Consider the following 19,041-nt stretch of genomic DNA (forward strand, 5'->3'; position numbering starts at 1 on the left):
ATTGATCTTTTGCTTTAAAAATATCGTTCATTATTACGAGCCCCTATTCCAGCAACAGCAAATAAAAGTAAGTAAAAACGGAATACAAGTCATTTCCAACCTATATTCAATTGAATGCGCTACAAAGACAAGATATTTATTGTTCAGACTGCTAAACTTTATCGTTCTTTTGTATATTCGCTCATTCTGAATTTGATGGCTGCAACATGTTCTGTTTTTATTCCCATTTTACACAAGGTCCCAACTTCATTGGAATTGGGTTTGTACATTGTGTGTGTGTGTGTGTGTGTGTACGTGCGCGCGAGAGATAAAACACATTGTCTAATCAAATTACTCTAAATCTTTTGCTGTTGCTAATTCCATTTCAAAGCGTTCTCTCTCTCTCTCACACACACAGTATGCAGGTGTCTGTGTGTGTGTAAACAGTATAGATCATCTCGTATCTGTGCACGAACAAAAATACACGATTAGATGAAAAACATGGATGGAGGAGAATGTGCTGTGAAAGAAGAGTGGAAATAGCTTTGTGTTTTGGTGGTGGAGTGATAGATGTAGAAGAGGAGGGATAAACACAGTGATGGAGAGGGAGTGAGGGGGGGAGGAGCAGAGAGATGATTCCTCTGTAATCCTCGAGACACGCGCTCAGTCTGGCTGCCTACTGGCTCGGAGTGAGACTGAGGCAGGTTGAAGAGAGAGAGGGGGGAGAGAGAACCAAGTGGGAAGGAAAAAAACACAAGATGAAGGGAAGAGAAGAAAGGAGAGCCGCCTCTTGTAAATCACACTGAGAGAAACCTGAGAGGCAGTGAGGACGAGGAGGACTGGAGGAACCAGTGGCTCTCACGCGGTTTCAATCCGAGGGAAGGAGAGAGAGAAGGAGGAGGAGGATGCCTCAGTCCAGCGCTGCTTGAGCCAAACCAGGAGACCAGGAGGAGAGCAACAGGGAGGAGGAGAGGGAGTCTATTAAAAAAAAAAATCTGGAGGAGAGGACTAAAAAAACAGGAAGGGAGAGAAGAGGAAACCAAGAGGATGGAGGAGCACAGAACGAGCAAAGACACAGATTGCCGGTTTCTCAGGCTCTCCTGAGCGCGTGGACCTGAGCCCAGCCGGAGTTACCGCCAGACACCCGGAGAACCTGTGTGTGATGAGAGGAACGTGTGTTTGCAGCTGCTCAGTGAAGGAAAAGTAGATGTTTAGGAGGTAGATCAGGTCAGGTGGACCCAGAGTAGGGAGCAAGGATAGAGGAGATCCTCACCTGAGCAGGTGCATGGATGGAGAATCACCCTGACGCCCGTGGGTGTTGGGGTGTGTGTGTCCAACCATCTCAGGTCTAGTGAATGAAAACCACTGCAGCAACAATGAGGCATCGCTAAGCGCCTTTAAGGTCGCTTTGACTCCTCTCTTACTCCAGACGAGCCGCCAGAGGCTGCTCCCTACCTCATCTCAACACATCAAGTGGACTTCCAGCACTGGTGCCCTGCTGGCTGGCTGATTTCCTGCTCCCAGTGTATGCCTCCCAACTACAGCCATGGGAGAATGGACCATCCTAGAGCGCCTCCTAGAGGCTGCCGTGCAGCAGCACTCTACTATGATCGGAAGGTGAGTTGCTGTCTTCATGCAAGTGTGCGTGATTGTTCTCCTCAGAATGAATCTTTGGAAGTCTAGATTACAATGAAGATGGAGGATGAGCCTGCTTGAGGTCATAATGTATGTGGCCCATGAGCAATGATTCCCTCCCTGCTTCTTCTGTTGGCAAGGAGAGCAAGACTTTAGCTTCTTTAATCCCTTTGAGTGACATCATGGCGGGGGGGGGGGCATTATTAGGCCACACAGAGGACACCTTAAATCCTTTACGCCTCCGTTCAGTTTTCTACTGTTCCTCTCATGGCGGCGTCTTTGTTCTCCTTCTCACGCCTTTAAGGCCAGTTTGCTTCGAAGCCATCATTCAGCTCCCATCCATTCTATCTTTCGCTTTCACTCTCGGTCAAAAATGAAGTCATCTCGCAACCCCCCCCCAAAAAAAAAAGGTTACTCATACAAGGTCACCGCAGTCATGATTTATGCATCATTCTACATGCTGGGATGTCTTGTATTTCAGTTTGAATAACTCGTTCACATCGGCTGCAGAATGAGCAATTATTGATGAGCGTTTTAGTCACAGAAGCACATTGGCTCCGTCGGACGGTATGTAGTCCTGCATTCAGGGGGGGCATCTTTGAAAACCACAACTTTAGTTTGGGATCATGAAACTGCTTGAATTAGCAGGATAAACAAATCCCCCGAATCACTCTGACCAACAGTGCCATTCTTTGAGTAAATCATGTGAAGAAATTCTATTTTATTTGGCAGAGTCTCCCGCTGTCATAGCTGAGAGCAAATTTAGTCGTGTCCAGTTATGGAAGTGATGTGATTTTTGTTTTAAAGTGTTTCCTTCAATGTTACTTTGAGTGGTCAGCAGCACCCCCCACCCCCACCCCTCCTTCATGAGGCACTGGAAGTGTAGCTTTGCTCATCAGCTGGACTAGTCATCATGGCTGCAGGGTCTCAGCGAGAGCGAGAAAGAAAAGATATGAAAACAACCCCCCCCCCCCCCCCCCCCAAAAAAAGTACAAAAAATTCACGAAGGCAACCGAGGAATAGAGAAAAAAAAAGAAAGTTTGATTTCAAAGTAAGCAGAGTCGTCAGAGTGTGAGATGTGAGAGACACAGAGAGTGAAAAGACGGAGTGAAGACGAAGGCAGCGAGGAGCAGTTATTCACAGACAGGCGAGCAGACGCATGGCCTCCGTCTGCAGGGTGTTGGTCGGACGCCAAGAGGACTGTCTGATCACGAGATCGCGCTGCGTGTCACGACCTAACCGGGGCAACCGGGACACCCGGTGGCAAGAAGCTTGAAGCCATCTCTCTACAGATTATTATTATCTGTTGCTCAGACGGTTTAAATGTTCAGATGACCGGGGAGCGGGCCAAAAAACAAAAACAAAATGTACAACAGCATGGACAGAGCCTGCGCTGACCAATGAGATGTCGCCAGCAGAGCTGCGAAGGCGCGCCTGTATTTGTTTAGCTTCGGTATATTTAAGTAGACGTGTATGATATAGAACAATATAAAGCAGTTTAAGTTGTACAGGCAGTTCAGAATCAAATTAAATCAGCAGTATGGTACTTCGGGTACTTCGGGTACTTCAGGTACAGTAAAGTCTCTCTTCTGTTTCTGACATTTCTAATCCATACTCATGAATGCGTACGAACGCATTCTATTCCTTCAAGTGTAGATCTGCTTTCCCGGTACCGTCTGAGCACCTGTTGGTCCCCACTGGAGAAGCCTCGATGAAGCGCCCAACACTGTCCACACGTTGCTCGTGTGACCCTGCACGTGAAGGCTACGCAGTCCTACTTGTGAGCTGCCATTGGTCCGTGCGGGGCTGCTAAACATGGAAGGCCAGCCCTCCCACTGCTGCGGTATTGATCGCCAATAATGAAATAGGAAATGAAGCCTGATAGAAGACACGGCACTAAATGAAACGGTCTTTAGGCCTGTCCGTTTTGAATATAAAGTGACTCGTGTGGTGCGGTGGCTGAAAAGTTAAGTGAACGATTAAAGGTCTAAGTACCTCATTATTAATTAATTAACATAACCTTTCTCAGCAGGAGATCCATAGTTAAGCGCCTGGAGGAAGGACAACACAATCAAACAAACAACATATTTACACCAGGACACAATCAAACATTTTCTATTCATCTTAAGTCTCTACTGTAAAAGTGTAGTTTTATTTATAAGAAGTAAAATAATGATTCATCCTCTGTCTATTTGCCCTGTTTGATCAACTCCAGGGAGGAATGAACCCCTCTCCTGTCGGGGAGGAGTATTCTGACACTGTTATCTGATTGGAAGGGCACTTTGTTTGAAGCATCTTGAGGCCATTAAAACTATTGTAAGTACAAGATACCCATCTTAAAACAGTGCGACTCGAGTCCCTGCAGGAAAGGACACGGCTCAAGCTTTGCTCGTGTCCTTATCTCAGCAGGTCTCTGCACGCGCGTGTGCGCGTGGGTGTTTCTGTAGAAGCTCGACACCTCATCCTTGACGATGGCCGGCTTGCTCAGCATGACTCCCTCATCATGGCTCCCCTGAGTCAAATGAGTGTTGTCACTCAGAAGCCTTGAGCTCATCCGTCTTGGAAAGAATGCATGTGTGTTTGCCACGTGCTCCTTCTCAACACGCAAAACGAGCCAAAAAGCAATATTTCTAAGTGAGCAGCGTGTCCATGCGATCTGTGTTTGATGACAGGCTAAATCTCTCTTGTCACATGACCTTTTGATTATTGAGCCATTATTTAGCAAATCTCTGTTTAGGGCTTGAAATCCTCACGGAGGGGATTGGAGGATTTTGTCTGTACAGAAGGAGCCTTAGTTAACAAATGTGTGCTATATTGTTCAGAAAATTAAAACAAAAGCGGGGAGGCTGTGATATCTGCGATAAGAGACACTTAAATAAGGCAGAATGAGACCTTTGACATTTATCCACTCCTCCCTCCCTCCCTCCCTCTCTCCCTCCCCTTTCTCTGCTTTCACACTTCCTCCATCCATACATAATGACCCCCGGGATGACATCAGCGCTGATGGTTGCACCTTCTCCATGCTTCCATAAGAAACACGACATTAAAGTGACCTCACATGTTCCAGACGGATATAATGAATCCTGGTCTGAATCCCAAATATGCTGCATCCACTTGCTGATGCTGCCACTGCTAGTAAAATAAATATCAGAGACCGGCTCATTATTGCTGATGCTATACTCTGATGTGCCTTAGCGTCCGTGTCAGTGCTGATAATAGGGCTGATTTTCTCTGCTTGAGCTACTACAGATGCAAGCATTGTGGAAATGAGCCCAGGAAGCTGCTTGCTGCTTTTCATGGGAGCTACAACCAGCCTCCATAGGGACGTTGGAGTAGCAGAGTAATAGCCAGAGGCAGAAAGAGGAGAAAAACATGACATAATTATCGAGCTTCTTTTCTAATTTCTTTTCAATGACACCTCATGTTAAATTTCCTTCTTCTTCTCTGCTGAGAGGGAGAAAATAACTTTTTTGTGTTCACTTATAAAGCAATGCCACAATCTGTACACCTATGTGTAATAAAGTATTCTGGTACACCATGAAGGAAACGCTGGTGGAAACTACAGGCTTAGCCAGAATACAGTAACAAGGATCAGAGAGAGAGGGAGAGAGAGAGAGGGATGAATGGATAAAGAGAGATTGCGTCAGGCGATGGGGTCAGAGTTGAGACAGATTTCACCTTGGAAATCAAGTTGATATCGTTCCAGGACGAAATTATTTTCCTCCAGATGCATTCAAGGACTTGTGGTCGTAGCCGCCATCCGAAGGTTGAGCATCCAGATGTGTAGCGTGTTGTTGAAAAATCAATACTCCAGCACGTTAATGTGAAACTTGAATGCCTGATCTCATCTACATTACCGGATGATGATGATGAGATGAATTATTGATCTCTGCAAGATGATTCTCAAACCTTGTTGACATGAGCTGTCTAATCAGAGTAAACATGTGATGTCTTGGGTGTTACTTTACACCAGCATGTTTGTATATATATATATATATAGTCAATATATTATTTATAAAAAACAATAGATACCAGTTTAGGATAAAGACGTGGGCCTTTAATTTAATTTCAAATACTGTAACCATGAATGTTTAAGTGGTCGTGTGATGTGTCGTTGCTTTTATTTTTGTTAAGTGAGACACGAGGACATGAATAATTACAAAGCTGCAGAAAGAAATTAAATCAGTTCTGCAACCACAGAACATTGAACTATTTCATTTTCCAAAATTAGATTAGAGGATTTACTGGATTTCCCATTTGGCAGCATGGAGGCGATGCTCATTGTCGTGGAGCCTTCAAGGGCCGCGGACCCACCAGCTCCTCCGTGGCCCCTGAGAAGGCGCCTCGTGAATATTATGACCTTGTTGTGCCTCTGTCATGCATTCAGTTTCACAACAGCTTTCAAAAGGCCCCTGAATTAGGACACAGTTTGATTCATCTCAAACATTCCTGCACTTCTGTGGCATGAGGTCTGTAAAATGTGTGACTGACTCGACACAAATAGCGGCGAGAAAGACGTAACTCTTGTGCAGTGAGAGCAACAAACCGTACGTGAAATACGGAAGACGCAGTCGCAGCAAATCAACTCTGATCCTTTGTAGAAAGCGGCGCTTTGTCTCTCTCTTGAGTCTATCCGTGTGACATCACTACCTATTTATAAAAGCTACCTCTGTTGCCGTGACAAAGAGCATTTCTATCACAAAGACCGTCCTCGTTTTGTTTGACTGATCCTTATGTTTGTCGGCTGATTAAATCAGCCCTCTATACATCTCCGTGCAGTTCTAGCTCTTTCTTTTTCCCTCGCCCCCCCCCCACTTTATCTCACCCAATCTTCCCAATCTTGTTTTTTTAAAAGATTAAAGGGACGCTCTTTTGCCATTGATTTATTCTCTTCATCCCCAGCCGCCCTAATCACTTGCTACATCTTCACACTCGACTGGAGTCTCTAATGAACACGCTGAAAGTACATCATCCACTTAGTCTGCAGTGCATGCGTGTGAGCCGACCTTTCGTGACAACAGGTCCTCAGAGACGGTATCGGATTCTGCAGCGTGACTGTGGCTAACGCCAACATCAATTAAAAAGTGAACCCTAACCTCAAACACCTTAACGCCTTGTCAAAGCCACCAAGATTAACACGCTATGGGGAGACAAACATAAAGTAATACGGGTCATGGTAAATTTCTATGTTGAGTAAAGTCAACCGGACTTTACGAAGTCTCTCGTGTGAGCGGTGAAACATCTTCAAGCTTTTCCTACAGGCCCAGCGGAATGTATTCAACACAGAGATATATTTAGAAACGGTTTCTCACACATACACACACGCCCTGCCAGAGCTGTCATCGTCGACATCTTTGCATATGAGCAACCAGACAGCGCGACAAAGAATTCACACCTCAGTAAACTCACACTCAATCCCATTTGCACTTTCGTCAATTAAGCATTGAGGAGTATGTGCTGCAAGGGAGCGTGTTTGACTCTCGGCAGTATGCTTCATTCACAACGCACCCCAAACGCATTTTACAGCATTGTAATGGGGAATGGACAAATGTAGCCTTCGCAACATGCAGAATGACAATGAAAGGATCACGGTGGCTGCTTTGCCTGGAGAAAGCACCTCCCAGGTTCACATCGTGATCCTGCTTTCTCGTCAAATCAGAGAAACAGTGGCGGAGTTTCACCAGAATTACATTTTACAGAGTTTTTATTTTTTATTTTTTAGCATATAGCATGAAACATAAAGAGTGGAGTCGACTGGCGTGCTTCTGGAGGACGAGGTGGAAAGACTTTGTCTTTGGGAAATTGAAGGGACAGTGTTTCAGGGAGGGCAGCGTACTCCCCCATCCACCGTCTGCTTTTGTGTAAATACTGTGAGTGATCGCACTGAATAACTGTGTAATGACTGTAAAGGGTAGTGGAACATCTATCAAGTGTGTTTTGGGTGTTCCTCGCCGTGTGCGGTCTGCTTGTGTGTCATGGAGGCTCCCTGCATGTGCCAGAGTGACTGATTTGGGTTGTGGCTTGGCATGGCAAGTGGGTGGGGAGTTGCCACGAGCGCGGAAGCCCTATCTCTGGATTGTCCAAAACCCACCACTTTAATCTGGATTATCATTTCTCTCTCTCTCTCTCACTTTCTGTATGTCCCTCCACCGACCCCCCTCCTTTCCTCCCTCCTTTACCCACCCACACATACCCAGTCTCCCTCTCCCCCACTGCTTTTCTGCTGATCATACCTCGCTCCTCCACCGTCTAGCATACCAAAAAAAATATATACTCCGCACGGATTGGTCTGTTGCCATGTAGAATCCTCATGACACCCTCCATCCCTGCCATTGATCTGTTCTCAATGATCGCTCACTCTATTTTTAGAAATTCTATTTTTAATGTCTGAGCTCCTATTTATGTCTTGCTTGATCGCCTAATCTGTTGCCAAGGTAACTGCCACAGTTATTATCATCATGCAGAGGCTTGCATGAAATGCACTGGTAGGAAAACGGGCTGCAGCTATACTCTCAAAATCAGTTTGTGTGCTTTTAGTATTTAAATCAAAACAAATGTTTTATGGTTGTAAATCTCTCTGATGCGAAAAATGTATTGTGTTACATTGGACTGTTTAATACTACATGTGTGGGTATGTACATTTTAATTATTGTCTGCCCTAATGTAACTCTGATAGCTATCAAATTGTCAGATCAACACACCAATTAAATCACTTTATGTGTGTGTGTGTGTGTGAGCGGGAGAGACAGGGATGGGGGGAAGATGGATAAGTGAACAGTATTGGAAAATGCTATTATTAGATTTCCATTTCAGGGGCTTACAGACCCAGGATTACACAGACACCACACTGTAATAACTAGTAGCTGGAGTAGTGTGAGCCGCCACCTTATCACTGAAAACGAAACACATGTGGTGCTGTGAATGGAGGAGGTGATGGTCAAGCAGCTGCTCATTCAATAGTATACGAGAGAATAATACACAGTCCTGATGTCTGAAGATCATTCTGTGTTCAATCACGTACCGGTATGGTCAATCAATACAATCCTTCTTGAAAAAAAAAAAAAAATCCTTACCACACTGTAAAAATATTCAATTGCAAATACATTTTCAGCAATTAAAACCTTTGCTGAAGTGAAATTAAAGCTGAAAAAAGGGCCCTGGCTGCCACACTGCTATTATTTCTGTTTTTCTTTATGCAAACCAAAAGCAGAGAGCAAAGATTTTGTGAATGCATTCAAGTAAAAAAGGACAGAATTGCCTTGTGTGTGGGTGTAAAGTCGCCTAGCGTAGTATAAAGGAGAATAAATGTCACTGCATATATTATATTCTACATATGTGGGATTATTTGTTTTAAGGTGCTTTGCATATACAGTAATTATCCGTGACTGTTCACCTAAACAAACCACTCGGGTGCATTCTGTCACCGCTGAAATGCACCAAATGAAACCTGGAAAACAAACGCTTGGAGATCAAATACTCTGAGGTTGGACAATGGTTTAACCATTATTAATGTTTGGCATGATAGAAATTCATTTTCATCTTCTCCTGAGAGGATGGAACTAACACCGGGCGATGTCAGAGTGAGACAATCGGCTTTGTAACGCCCTGCAACAGCTGGAAGAGAGCGTGTGTGTGTGTGTGTGTTTGTCTGATTAAAATGTGTATGTGTGTGTGTGCACATGTGTCCTTTATTGTGTATCTGTGTACGTGTGTGTCAGTGTGTGCGACTGATGGGAGGTGGGAGGCCATGCAGGATCGAGGTCTGCTAGCCCCCACACTCCTTCCCTTCTGGCTTCAAGTGTGTGTTGGTGTGACTCTGAGTGATGCTGGACACAGTTTTGGTCCGAGCTGACCCTTATTGATAAACCTTGGCAAATGAAAACACAGAGTGAAAGCGTGTGTTCGCATTTGATGTGATGGGATTACATTTGTCGGGGCTGGTGGTATGCTGTATTTGGGTTACCACCTGGCACACTTAAGCCACACAGGAAAGACAGAAAGTTGTTAAGATGTGGAGGAGAAATAAGGAGAAGGGAGGCGGGACAAAGTTCAGAACACAAGCAGTCTGTAGACCGCTGAAAGATTAACCATGAATCAAGAATATGGGGACAAACCATAAACTGTCCCATCAGGCCGTCTTAGAATAATCAACATTCTTCATCTCAGATTTTCTAAAGCTCTGTCCGAATGATTGTTTCTTTTAATTATTCATTCATTCATCCATTCATTTATTCCTTTTCTACCGCTTCTCCGCTCTGTGAGTCACAGGAGTTACTGGAGCCCATCCCAGTTTGCTATGGGCGAGGGCCGGGGTACACGTAGGACGCGTCGCTAGCGCAGAGAGAGAGTGAGAGAGAGAGACAACCATTCATTCACACACACACTCTTACACTATAGGGACAATTTTGGAGTAACCAGTTCACCTAATTTGCATGTTTTTGGAGATGGGAGGAAACTGGAGAACCCGGAGAAAACCCACGCAGACGCAGGGAGAACATAAAAACTCTAAACAGATAGGATTTGAACCCGGCACCTTCTTGTTCCGAGGTGACGGCGCTAACATTTATATTTATAAATAGATATTTATAGGAACAAATGAATGAAAATGACTGGGGGAAAAAAAGACAAACATATCTGAGCCTGTTACTTGATCGCCGCTGAAAGTTAGAGGATTTGACCTCTTAGAAGATCGCCGTGATTCCTCAGGGTGCGGCAGCAGAGTACAGATTGGTGAATAAAGACAGATACAGGTACAGATGTAATAATGGTGGGAAAAGAGGTTTGGAAGAATAGAAGGGTTGATTGGGGAGGGGTTGCAGAGAGAAGCCAGAGCTTAACAGTGATGGAACCGTTAATGGTGAGGTTCTGAAAAGGATTATTGGTTCAGCAGCACTGGCGTTGATTACATCACAGTCAGGAAGAAAACGGAATGCTGCCGCGCAATACTGATAATATTTAATGAGAGTAAGGCTGAATTCTAATACTTCTAAACCACATATTTAGTTTTTAGCTATTTTGAGAAGATGTGTCGATTTGAGACATTTCTTAATTTGAAAATGGTTTGTTCTAAGCATCTTTTGAAGACTGAAATCTCTTTCCTCTAAGGGGGGGGGGGGGGCAACACATTCTGTTTTCTTATCGTCCACACGGTTGCTTTAGTTTGCCTCGCAGGTGTAATTTGTTGTTTCCGTGAACCCTTCTCTTCTATTCTTCAGGCGAAGCATCAAGCCAGACTAACTGGTGCAGCGAATCTTCTCCCCTCCTCTGGAGAAACATGCCGTTCTTCAGTTGACTTCACTTCTAGTCCACACTACTCCCCATCTCGCTTCATTTTCTGCCCCTCGCCTGTTGCCGTGGTAACTAACAGACGGAACTTGAGTGGAGGGGAGATTGAAGGGAGAGAGGGAGGGAAGAGAGATGAGAGGAATGGGGGGGGGGGGGGGGGCAGGTTTCTGGGTAAAAAGAAACTACAGTTGCTCTTCCTCCAACTACTCCGCTGTATCGCCCATTCTCTCCTAGACTTATTGATCCCTGGCCAATTATTTCCTGTTCTTTTCCTCCTCTTCCTCACTACCCTCCCCTGGTTTTACCCTCTCCTGTTGTAATATCCTCTTTTGTTCCCTCCTTTATGCACCATTCTTTCTTTTTTCTGCCTTGCGCCATTATAAACATCAGATTACAATTCAGAGCATATTTTGTCCATTTCCAGACACACCCCACTCAAAAAAGCCAGCACATATCTGTTCATCCTTCACGTTCCATTCTCACACCCAAAACTCAAGTCCAGCTGTGCTTGATGCGCTCCACTTCAACTCCACACAACTCCCACTACTCCTATTTCTATGCAGCCCATCCTCTTCCGTAAACAGTGTTGAAGGTTTAATTAAAAGAAGCTGACATTAATATAACATCAAGTTAGCTCCACTGTGAGTGGCAATTCAATTTATCCGGTGTGTGGTTTAAGCATGCGGACAGTACATGCACATCTACTGTATATGAATTTACATGAGGAGGCTGGTGGCACTATATTACCTCTGCCAGATGCATAAACTGTGATTAGTTTTCACATAGCTATATGCATGTTTAATTACTGCTCATTCATTATGAGCTTGGAATATGACAAATGCCCCAATCACAGAGCCCCCTGCCATCCGACAAACATGAAGAGGAGAAGAGAAAGATCGTGGTTCACAGCCACACAATTGCTGGAGCATAAGAGGCGTTGTGTTGGCGTAATGTTTTTGCATAATCACCACCGCCTGCGTGGTAGCACAGGCAACATATTAGTCAAAGGGAACAACAAACACTGTCTGCTTGGAACCGAGGCTGTGAGTGTGTTGAGATATGTGTTAATCTGTCAGCCAGTGTGCTCGAAGCATACTAAAGCTATTGTCATGGGATGTGGCGCTGAACAGGTCAGAATCTTCGCTCTTTCTTTTAATGTAGTTCCAAAGATTTTGAAAAAAAAAGAGTCAGAACACAGGAAATATACATTTGAAATTGAAAGTGGGTTTTCTTGTTGGGGGAGGAAAAAAGCCACCATATTTAAAGGGTTGGTGTTTAAGAGTGTGTAGAAGTTGATCCAGATTACAATCTGGCTCCATCCGATTTTGGCTGGCTGTCACTAATCAGCAATGGTAGAGCGCTGAGTTTGGTTTTGGACGGCCTGAATTAAAGGGGACTGTTGAACTCCACCGACTGCCTGTCAATGATTTTTGGTAAACATGAGTGTGTTCACAACAGAGCGTATGGAATCTATTATAAAGTGCATTCATAGAAAACATCCAACAGTGGGTGGGGTCACAGAGAGCGAAGGGGTCAGAGAAAGAGCATTGAGGGTTTAAATCAATGAAGGAGGGGGAAATGAGAAACAGGTAGAGGATGCTGTGTGGTGTAAGATAATCTAAAGCTATCTGATAGCATTAACAGGAAAAAAAAACGAATGCAAGAATCCTCCTTTGGCCCCAGCCACAGATTACAGGGTTTGCATGTGGAAGCTATTATATAATTCATTCTCTATGATGAGATTTCCCTCCATTGCTGGTTTCCTTGCTACCCCCCCTCCATCTCCCGCGCTCTGTCCCTGCACTGGCAGGTTTCTCTTTTAATTTATTGAGGCGATGTCTGAGTGTTTGGTGACTTTCTAATCATTTCATCCCCGTCTGGAACTAATTCGTCTTCAACTGCATTTTGACATCTTCCTTTAGTACTAGTTTACTTTAAAATGCTCTACTCTGTGGCGCGTGTTCGTGCGCTTGTGCAAACGTACGCACGTTTAGCGCGATCCTCTCTCACGCCATATTGTTAATCAGATTCTGGAGAGGATTAACTCTGCCCTTTGACTCCTCGCCTTGTGCCGCACAAGACCGGTAAAGCTACTGTGCAGTTAGTAGATTTCCCTTCGCCAGGCTGACTGCCATCTAATGATTATCTGGCACTGTCTACGGTGAAGTGGTGCGGGTCTTCCCCTTTTTGCGGGTCTTCTCCTTATTTGCGGGTCTTCCCCAGGGATCCAGACTCCAATCGGAGTGGCATCCTGGAACAGACATATTAGCGTTCTTTCGAGTAAATGAAGTAGATTGATTGGAAGTAAACTAAAGTGCAGCCATCAAATTATTTTGAAGGTAAATCTTAGCTGTTCCACCTTCAGCACTTTCTTCCAAGGAGCTAGTTGAAGGTGGGACTGCTGTCTACTGACGTCACAGTTAGATGTGGAAACACTCTGTGTCTATTCAGTCTTGTGAAGGTTTAGAGAGTTAAATCCCTCTCTTTATAAATGCCTGATAACACTGTATGTTTGTGGCGAAACCTGCAGCATCATTCTAGCCCATCAGCACCGCCTCCAAAGCCCTTTTAATTTATATCAAGTGGACAAAAAAGCCATAAATCCAACATAAATGTAATGAGGTTAGGTTGTAAAGGTCTGCATAATATTTCCAGATTTATAAAAAGGAATATTATGTTTCTGACCTTTATATAGATGGGATTAGGATTATTATCACTGGCAACGACTAATCAGAGATCTTCAAACAGAATTGGGTTTGAACTCTCTCATATCTGTAGAGTCGACGTGTAAAGCAGCGATCAATCAGCAGATTAACAACAATGTCCAGACATTTGTAGTATGCATCATGAGATAGTCAACATGCTCACGTATACTTTGTTTACTGAACCTTTATTTTACCAGGTAAACGACTTCTCATTTACAACATTTATACTGCAAAAAGGCATTCTGTCTGGAGTGCTTCTTGACAGAGCCTAAAAATAAATGAGAGATGAGAAAGGAAGTACAAGAACAAAGAGATAGAAACACACACAAAGTTTACGGATGTGCAAAGTGGGCACATCTAAGAGCGAATTAAAATAAACCCAATTTAAGCAAAAAATAACCTCCCATGATCTCACCTCACAGAAATAGCATCTAATTTGCAAACAAGGTCCTGCTGATACCAGAGCACCAGTGTTGAATTTGTTGCTATTCTGAGGAAACTAATTACTCTGAATGATTGTGTGTGAGCGTTTGAAGTCTGATCAGAGGTTACCATGGTAACTGGACATCAATGATTTTTGCCCACTTTAGTTAATGTGCACATTTCCATAAAGAGTGTGCCGAGTTATGTCAGAGAGTTTAGAGGGAAAATGTCAGCAAACTGAAATACCCTCCGATGCTCTTCAGAGAATGGAAGGATTTTGTTTTTAGAGAACTAATCTGAAGGGGGGGGGATAAATAATAAACAGGGAGAGGATTCTTCCTCCTTGATGAAGACTCAGTTCCAACTTCAGTGAGTCTAATCAGAGGTTGTCATCATGACTGGGCCTAACGATGCAGAAGATGCCAAAATTAGACAGGATGTGTCACCTCATATCTTTTACCTTTTTAAACACCCTTGTAACACACACACAAATACACACACACACACACACGCACACACACACACACACACTCACACTGCATCTTAAATTACACATGAGAAGCAGATTTATGAACACTGAAGACACATCAAGGCTCCTCTCATAACTGTTCTTCTTCTGGAGTGTTTACTCTGGCTGACGGATGGGATATGGAGCATTCTTCTTCTCTGGTTCTTATCAGAGGGAACAGTGACTTAACAGTGACACAATGTTCCTCCCCATCCCTGGTGCAGCTGTATTCTCCTGTCTCCTCCTCTGGGCCTCCTCTCTCACTTCTCTCTTCTGTTTAAGGAGTTCAGGGAGCTTCCTGAAACTTCCTCAACTCTCAACCTCTATTCAGACGTTGTTATTTTTTATTAGAATTGTAAACTTGCCATCTGTATTTCCCTCGGAATGTTTTCCTTTTTAAGTACAGATTGAAAAGTTTGATTCATTCTCATAATTTTACTTTGATATTTAAATATGTAATGGTGATGATACAGATTATTATTATTATTATTATTATTAAGGTCTAGGCATGTTGGCACTAAGTGGTGAAGGTGAACTCTCTGCAATGTTCTCTATTACGTCTGCATCTTTACATTTCCTCCCCACAAGCCTTTTATTCTCAGAATTGTTCATCATTTCATCAGATAACAGATATTTTAGTTACCTGGTAAAGTACTTGTCAGTTAGGTTGCTATCAAATACAAATACACAACAGACGTATTTGTACCATCATGTCTGCCTAATTCGAACTATAAGCCATCGTTCTTTTGTGGAACAGTTTGTATTCAAAATGAGTATTTTAGGCTTGGCGTTCCTTCAAAATAAAGAACATAAAAGCCGTATTTCTCATGGAAACTTTCCCGATCTCTGTCAGTGAAACATCAGATTAGCATAACCGCATTACATTTATTACATTTGCAAGAATGTTGACTGGCCCTTCAGGCTTTTATGCACTAATTAAGCACAATGAACGTTTAACTCCGCATATTTCAGTGTCCATTTTAAGTTCTATGACAGACCTCCAATTTAAAACCATCCTTTCCTGACTCTAACACACATTATATTTATGTTATTCATCTTTTCATGTTTTCTTGTACTTCAGTGGAACCTCTGCTGGGAATGATATCTCAGGAAATCCCCGTCCGTCTTTCATTATTAACTTCCTTTATCTCTTTCTTTCTCCTTCAGGATCCTGCTAACAGTAGTGGTGATCTTCCGTATCCTGATTGTGGCCATCGTTGGGGAGACCGTGTACGAGGATGAGCAGACCATGTTCATCTGCAACACTCTGCAGCCCGGCTGCAACCAGGCCTGCTACGACAAGGCCTTCCCCATTTCCCACATCCGTTACTGGGTCTTCCAGATCATTCTGGTGTGCACACCCAGCCTCTGCTTCATCACCTACTCTGTCCACCAATCGGCCAAGCAGAAAGACCGGCGCTACTCATTTCTCTATCCTATAATGGAAAGGGACTTTGGGGGGATGGGAAGGGACGGAGCGCGGAAGCTACGCAACATTAATGGGATTCTAGTTCAGCATGGTGGAGATGGTGGCGGAGGGAAGGAAGAGCCCGACTGCCTCGAGGTGAAGGAAATCCCCAATGCCCCGCGGGGCCTCACCCACGGGAAGAGCTCCAAAGTTCGTCGACAAGAAGGGATCTCCCGCTTTTACATCATCCAGGTGGTGTTCAGAAACGCACTGGAGATCGGCTTCTTGGCTGGCCAATACTTCCTTTATGGCTTCAGTGTGCCTGGGATCTTTGAGTGCGATCGCTACCCGTGTCTGAAGGAGGTGGAGTGCTACGTGTCCCGCCCCACGGAGAAAACGGTTTTCCTGGTGTTCATGTTTGCGGTGAGCGGCATCTGTGTGGTGCTCAACCTGGCCGAGCTCAACCATCTGGGCTGGCGTAAGATCAAGGCCGCCATCAGGGGTGTCCAGGCCCGAAGGAAGTCTATCTGTGAGATCAGGAAGAAAGACATGGCGCATCTGTCCCAGCCTCCCAACCTGGGACGCACGCAGTCCAGCGAATCAGCCTACGTCTGACAGTGAAGAGGAGACAAATGTGTTGCATGGAGGCGTGAATGAATTATGATTTTATTTTTAATGAGGATGGTGTGGAGGTCAACAAGATGACCCCTCTGTGATGTGTAAAGGAACAGAATGTAGAAATACCAAATCTGGAGCTCTATCTATGGCTTAAAGGAAAAGAAAGACATGAAGAAGAAGAGAGAATACAAAAAATGGTTCAGCAAACAAACACCATGCACACGAGGATATCACGGCTGCCATTTTATACTCTTGTCTTTTTTAACTAATTAACTTCTCCTCTCCCGTCATTTCTTTCACTGTGAGGAATGAAATCCTTAAGGGGGGAGGAGAGGGGAAAGTCTGCAGAGGCTGTTTTGTATACTTTGGGGGACACTGGAAGACGACAGAGGCGTTTGATGCATCCTACGGTGCTTTTTTTCTGGACTGTGTCAGCCTCAATGAACACGGGACGACATGTCAAGGGATGGAACGGGGAGGATGAGAAGCAACAGCTTTTAAAGAGGAACGGAAGAACTGTCAAAGGGCCGTGGTGTGCTCTGGAGAATGAAAGCAAGCGTTTGTCACACGTCACATTTTGGGAAGAAATCCTAGGATGGAGAGAAAAACGGAGACTTAAAGTGGAACGAAGCTGAGAGGGAAAGAATTGCTTCTGAACACTGTCAGCTTCACCTCTGCTGGAACATCAGGAGCCAAAGCCAAGAGAAAAAGACTGACGGTGTTTATGTTTGGCCTCTTGGCAAAAGACAACTCTAACACAAACACAGCTAGTACCATAAACACGTCTTCTCTTGCCTCTCTCCTATCTCTGCTCCGTGGTTGGCAGCTACAAAGCCCGTGGGCTTCGGACGACGGTGACGCCCTCGCCGCTCTCCTTCGTAAAACTTTGGAGATGAACTAATGAGCATGTGGATGAACAGCGTGAAAATGTTAGCCTCTCCTGAAGCACAAACCAAACTTCCCCGAAGGAGAACACAAGGAGGAAAGGGGAAAGAATCTGAGCTTGTGGAGGAGGGAAATAGATCACTTTATTACAACATTTTTTATAAAATATATCATTAGAAGTTCCAGTTATGTTGAGAAAGCAATGGTGCCATTCTTAAGATATTTAATTATTATTGAAAAGTTATATAGATTTTATCTTGGTAATATTATTTATCCATTTAGAATATATCCAAATAGATTTATTTATCTTTGCAGGGGGGTTTGGTCGGGACATTGTGTCACTGTGTTTTCAAATGTTTTAACTGTCTGTGTTTTATTTTATTTTATTTTATTTTTCTCTAGTTAAAAGCATTTCTCACTGATGGAACTTAAATTTGAACACGGACCGGGGGGGTAATGCGTTTTTGAGCATTACTTTAAAATGTACTGAGGCTGTGCAGCTGTACGGGAAGCATCTTTGCGGCTGTTTTTTTTTTTTTTAAATGCGCTCAGAATGAAGAGCGCTGCAGCCGATGCACACAACATCAAAGTGTTTTCCACACAGAGCCTTTTATCAAAAATCAGCTGCATAGCTTCAGGCATCTGAGGCCTGAAGGCCATTTGAAAAAAAGGCATGTTTACATGACATAATGTTTCTTGAGTGATCAAGCTGTGTGACTGACGAGTCGTTCCTCTCTAGGGACAGTGGTGTGTTTGAATATCGGTAGTTTTTATTCTGCATTTCTCTCTTGATTGGACATGCATGCCTTCGTAAGAGAAAAGAATGACGTAAAAGAAAAACGGTAAAGATGACAGACAGTGGTGCACCTTGATAATACAGACGAGTGGGAGAGTGGCAGACTGTGGGAACTCGTGATAAACAGGGAGCCGTCAATGCAAGCCTGTGAAACCAGACATATAGGGACAGAACATTTCAGTAGCTGACGCGAGCACAAATACTGAGAGATACAGGTCCAGCATGGGGTGAATATCTAGAGAATATCTAGAGGATTCAAGCGTTAACATCAGTTTAACTGCTGCAGAGACCTGAGACCGATCTGTCCCAATGTTCCACCAGAGATCTGGGTTTAAGCCATGACATGCAGGCGCGCCAACCGCCTCTTAACTACCACTGCAAACCGAACGGCCTTATGTAGCTCTACTCAGCTTTAGCTTAGCACTGCCATGAAAGCCCCCCCCCCCCCCCCCCCCCCCCCCCCAGCAATGAATGCTTATGATGATACACATTATTGAAATATAAAAGATCTGGCATGAATTTCTGAATTTACTGTAAATTTGTTTCCTTCTTATTCAAATTCAGCCACTAGATTACATCAATATTTGTTGAACATTGCAAAGGATTCATTCATCATCTTTGTCACCGCTTTGTCCGTTACCGGGTCGAGGGTCGTGTCGTTGCCTATCACAGCAGTCAATGGCCGAGAGGCAGGGTACACCCTGGACAAGCCGCCAGATCATCGCAGGGCCACACACAGACAGACAATCAGCTACACACACACACACTCACGCACAATTTAGCGTAACCAATTCGCCTA

At 44.2% G+C, this 19,041-nt stretch overlaps 1 protein-coding gene across 1 annotated transcript; it reads left to right on the forward strand.

Moving 5' to 3' along the window:
* The first annotated feature begins 1,525 nt into the window (after positions 1–1,525).
* LOC137901491 (gap junction delta-2 protein) lies at positions 1,526–16,558 on the forward strand. The gene is made up of 2 exons (XM_068745526.1): positions 1,526–1,596; positions 15,703–16,558. The coding sequence occupies exons 1-2, from the start codon at positions 1,526–1,528 to the stop codon at positions 16,556–16,558; spliced, it is 927 nt and encodes a 308-aa protein (XP_068601627.1).
* Positions 16,559–19,041: the final 2,483 nt, after the last annotated feature.

This window comes from Brachionichthys hirsutus, chromosome 11 (genome assembly GCF_040956055.1).
Source record: "Brachionichthys hirsutus isolate HB-005 chromosome 11, CSIRO-AGI_Bhir_v1, whole genome shotgun sequence".
NCBI lineage: Eukaryota > Metazoa > Chordata > Actinopteri > Lophiiformes > Brachionichthyidae > Brachionichthys > Brachionichthys hirsutus.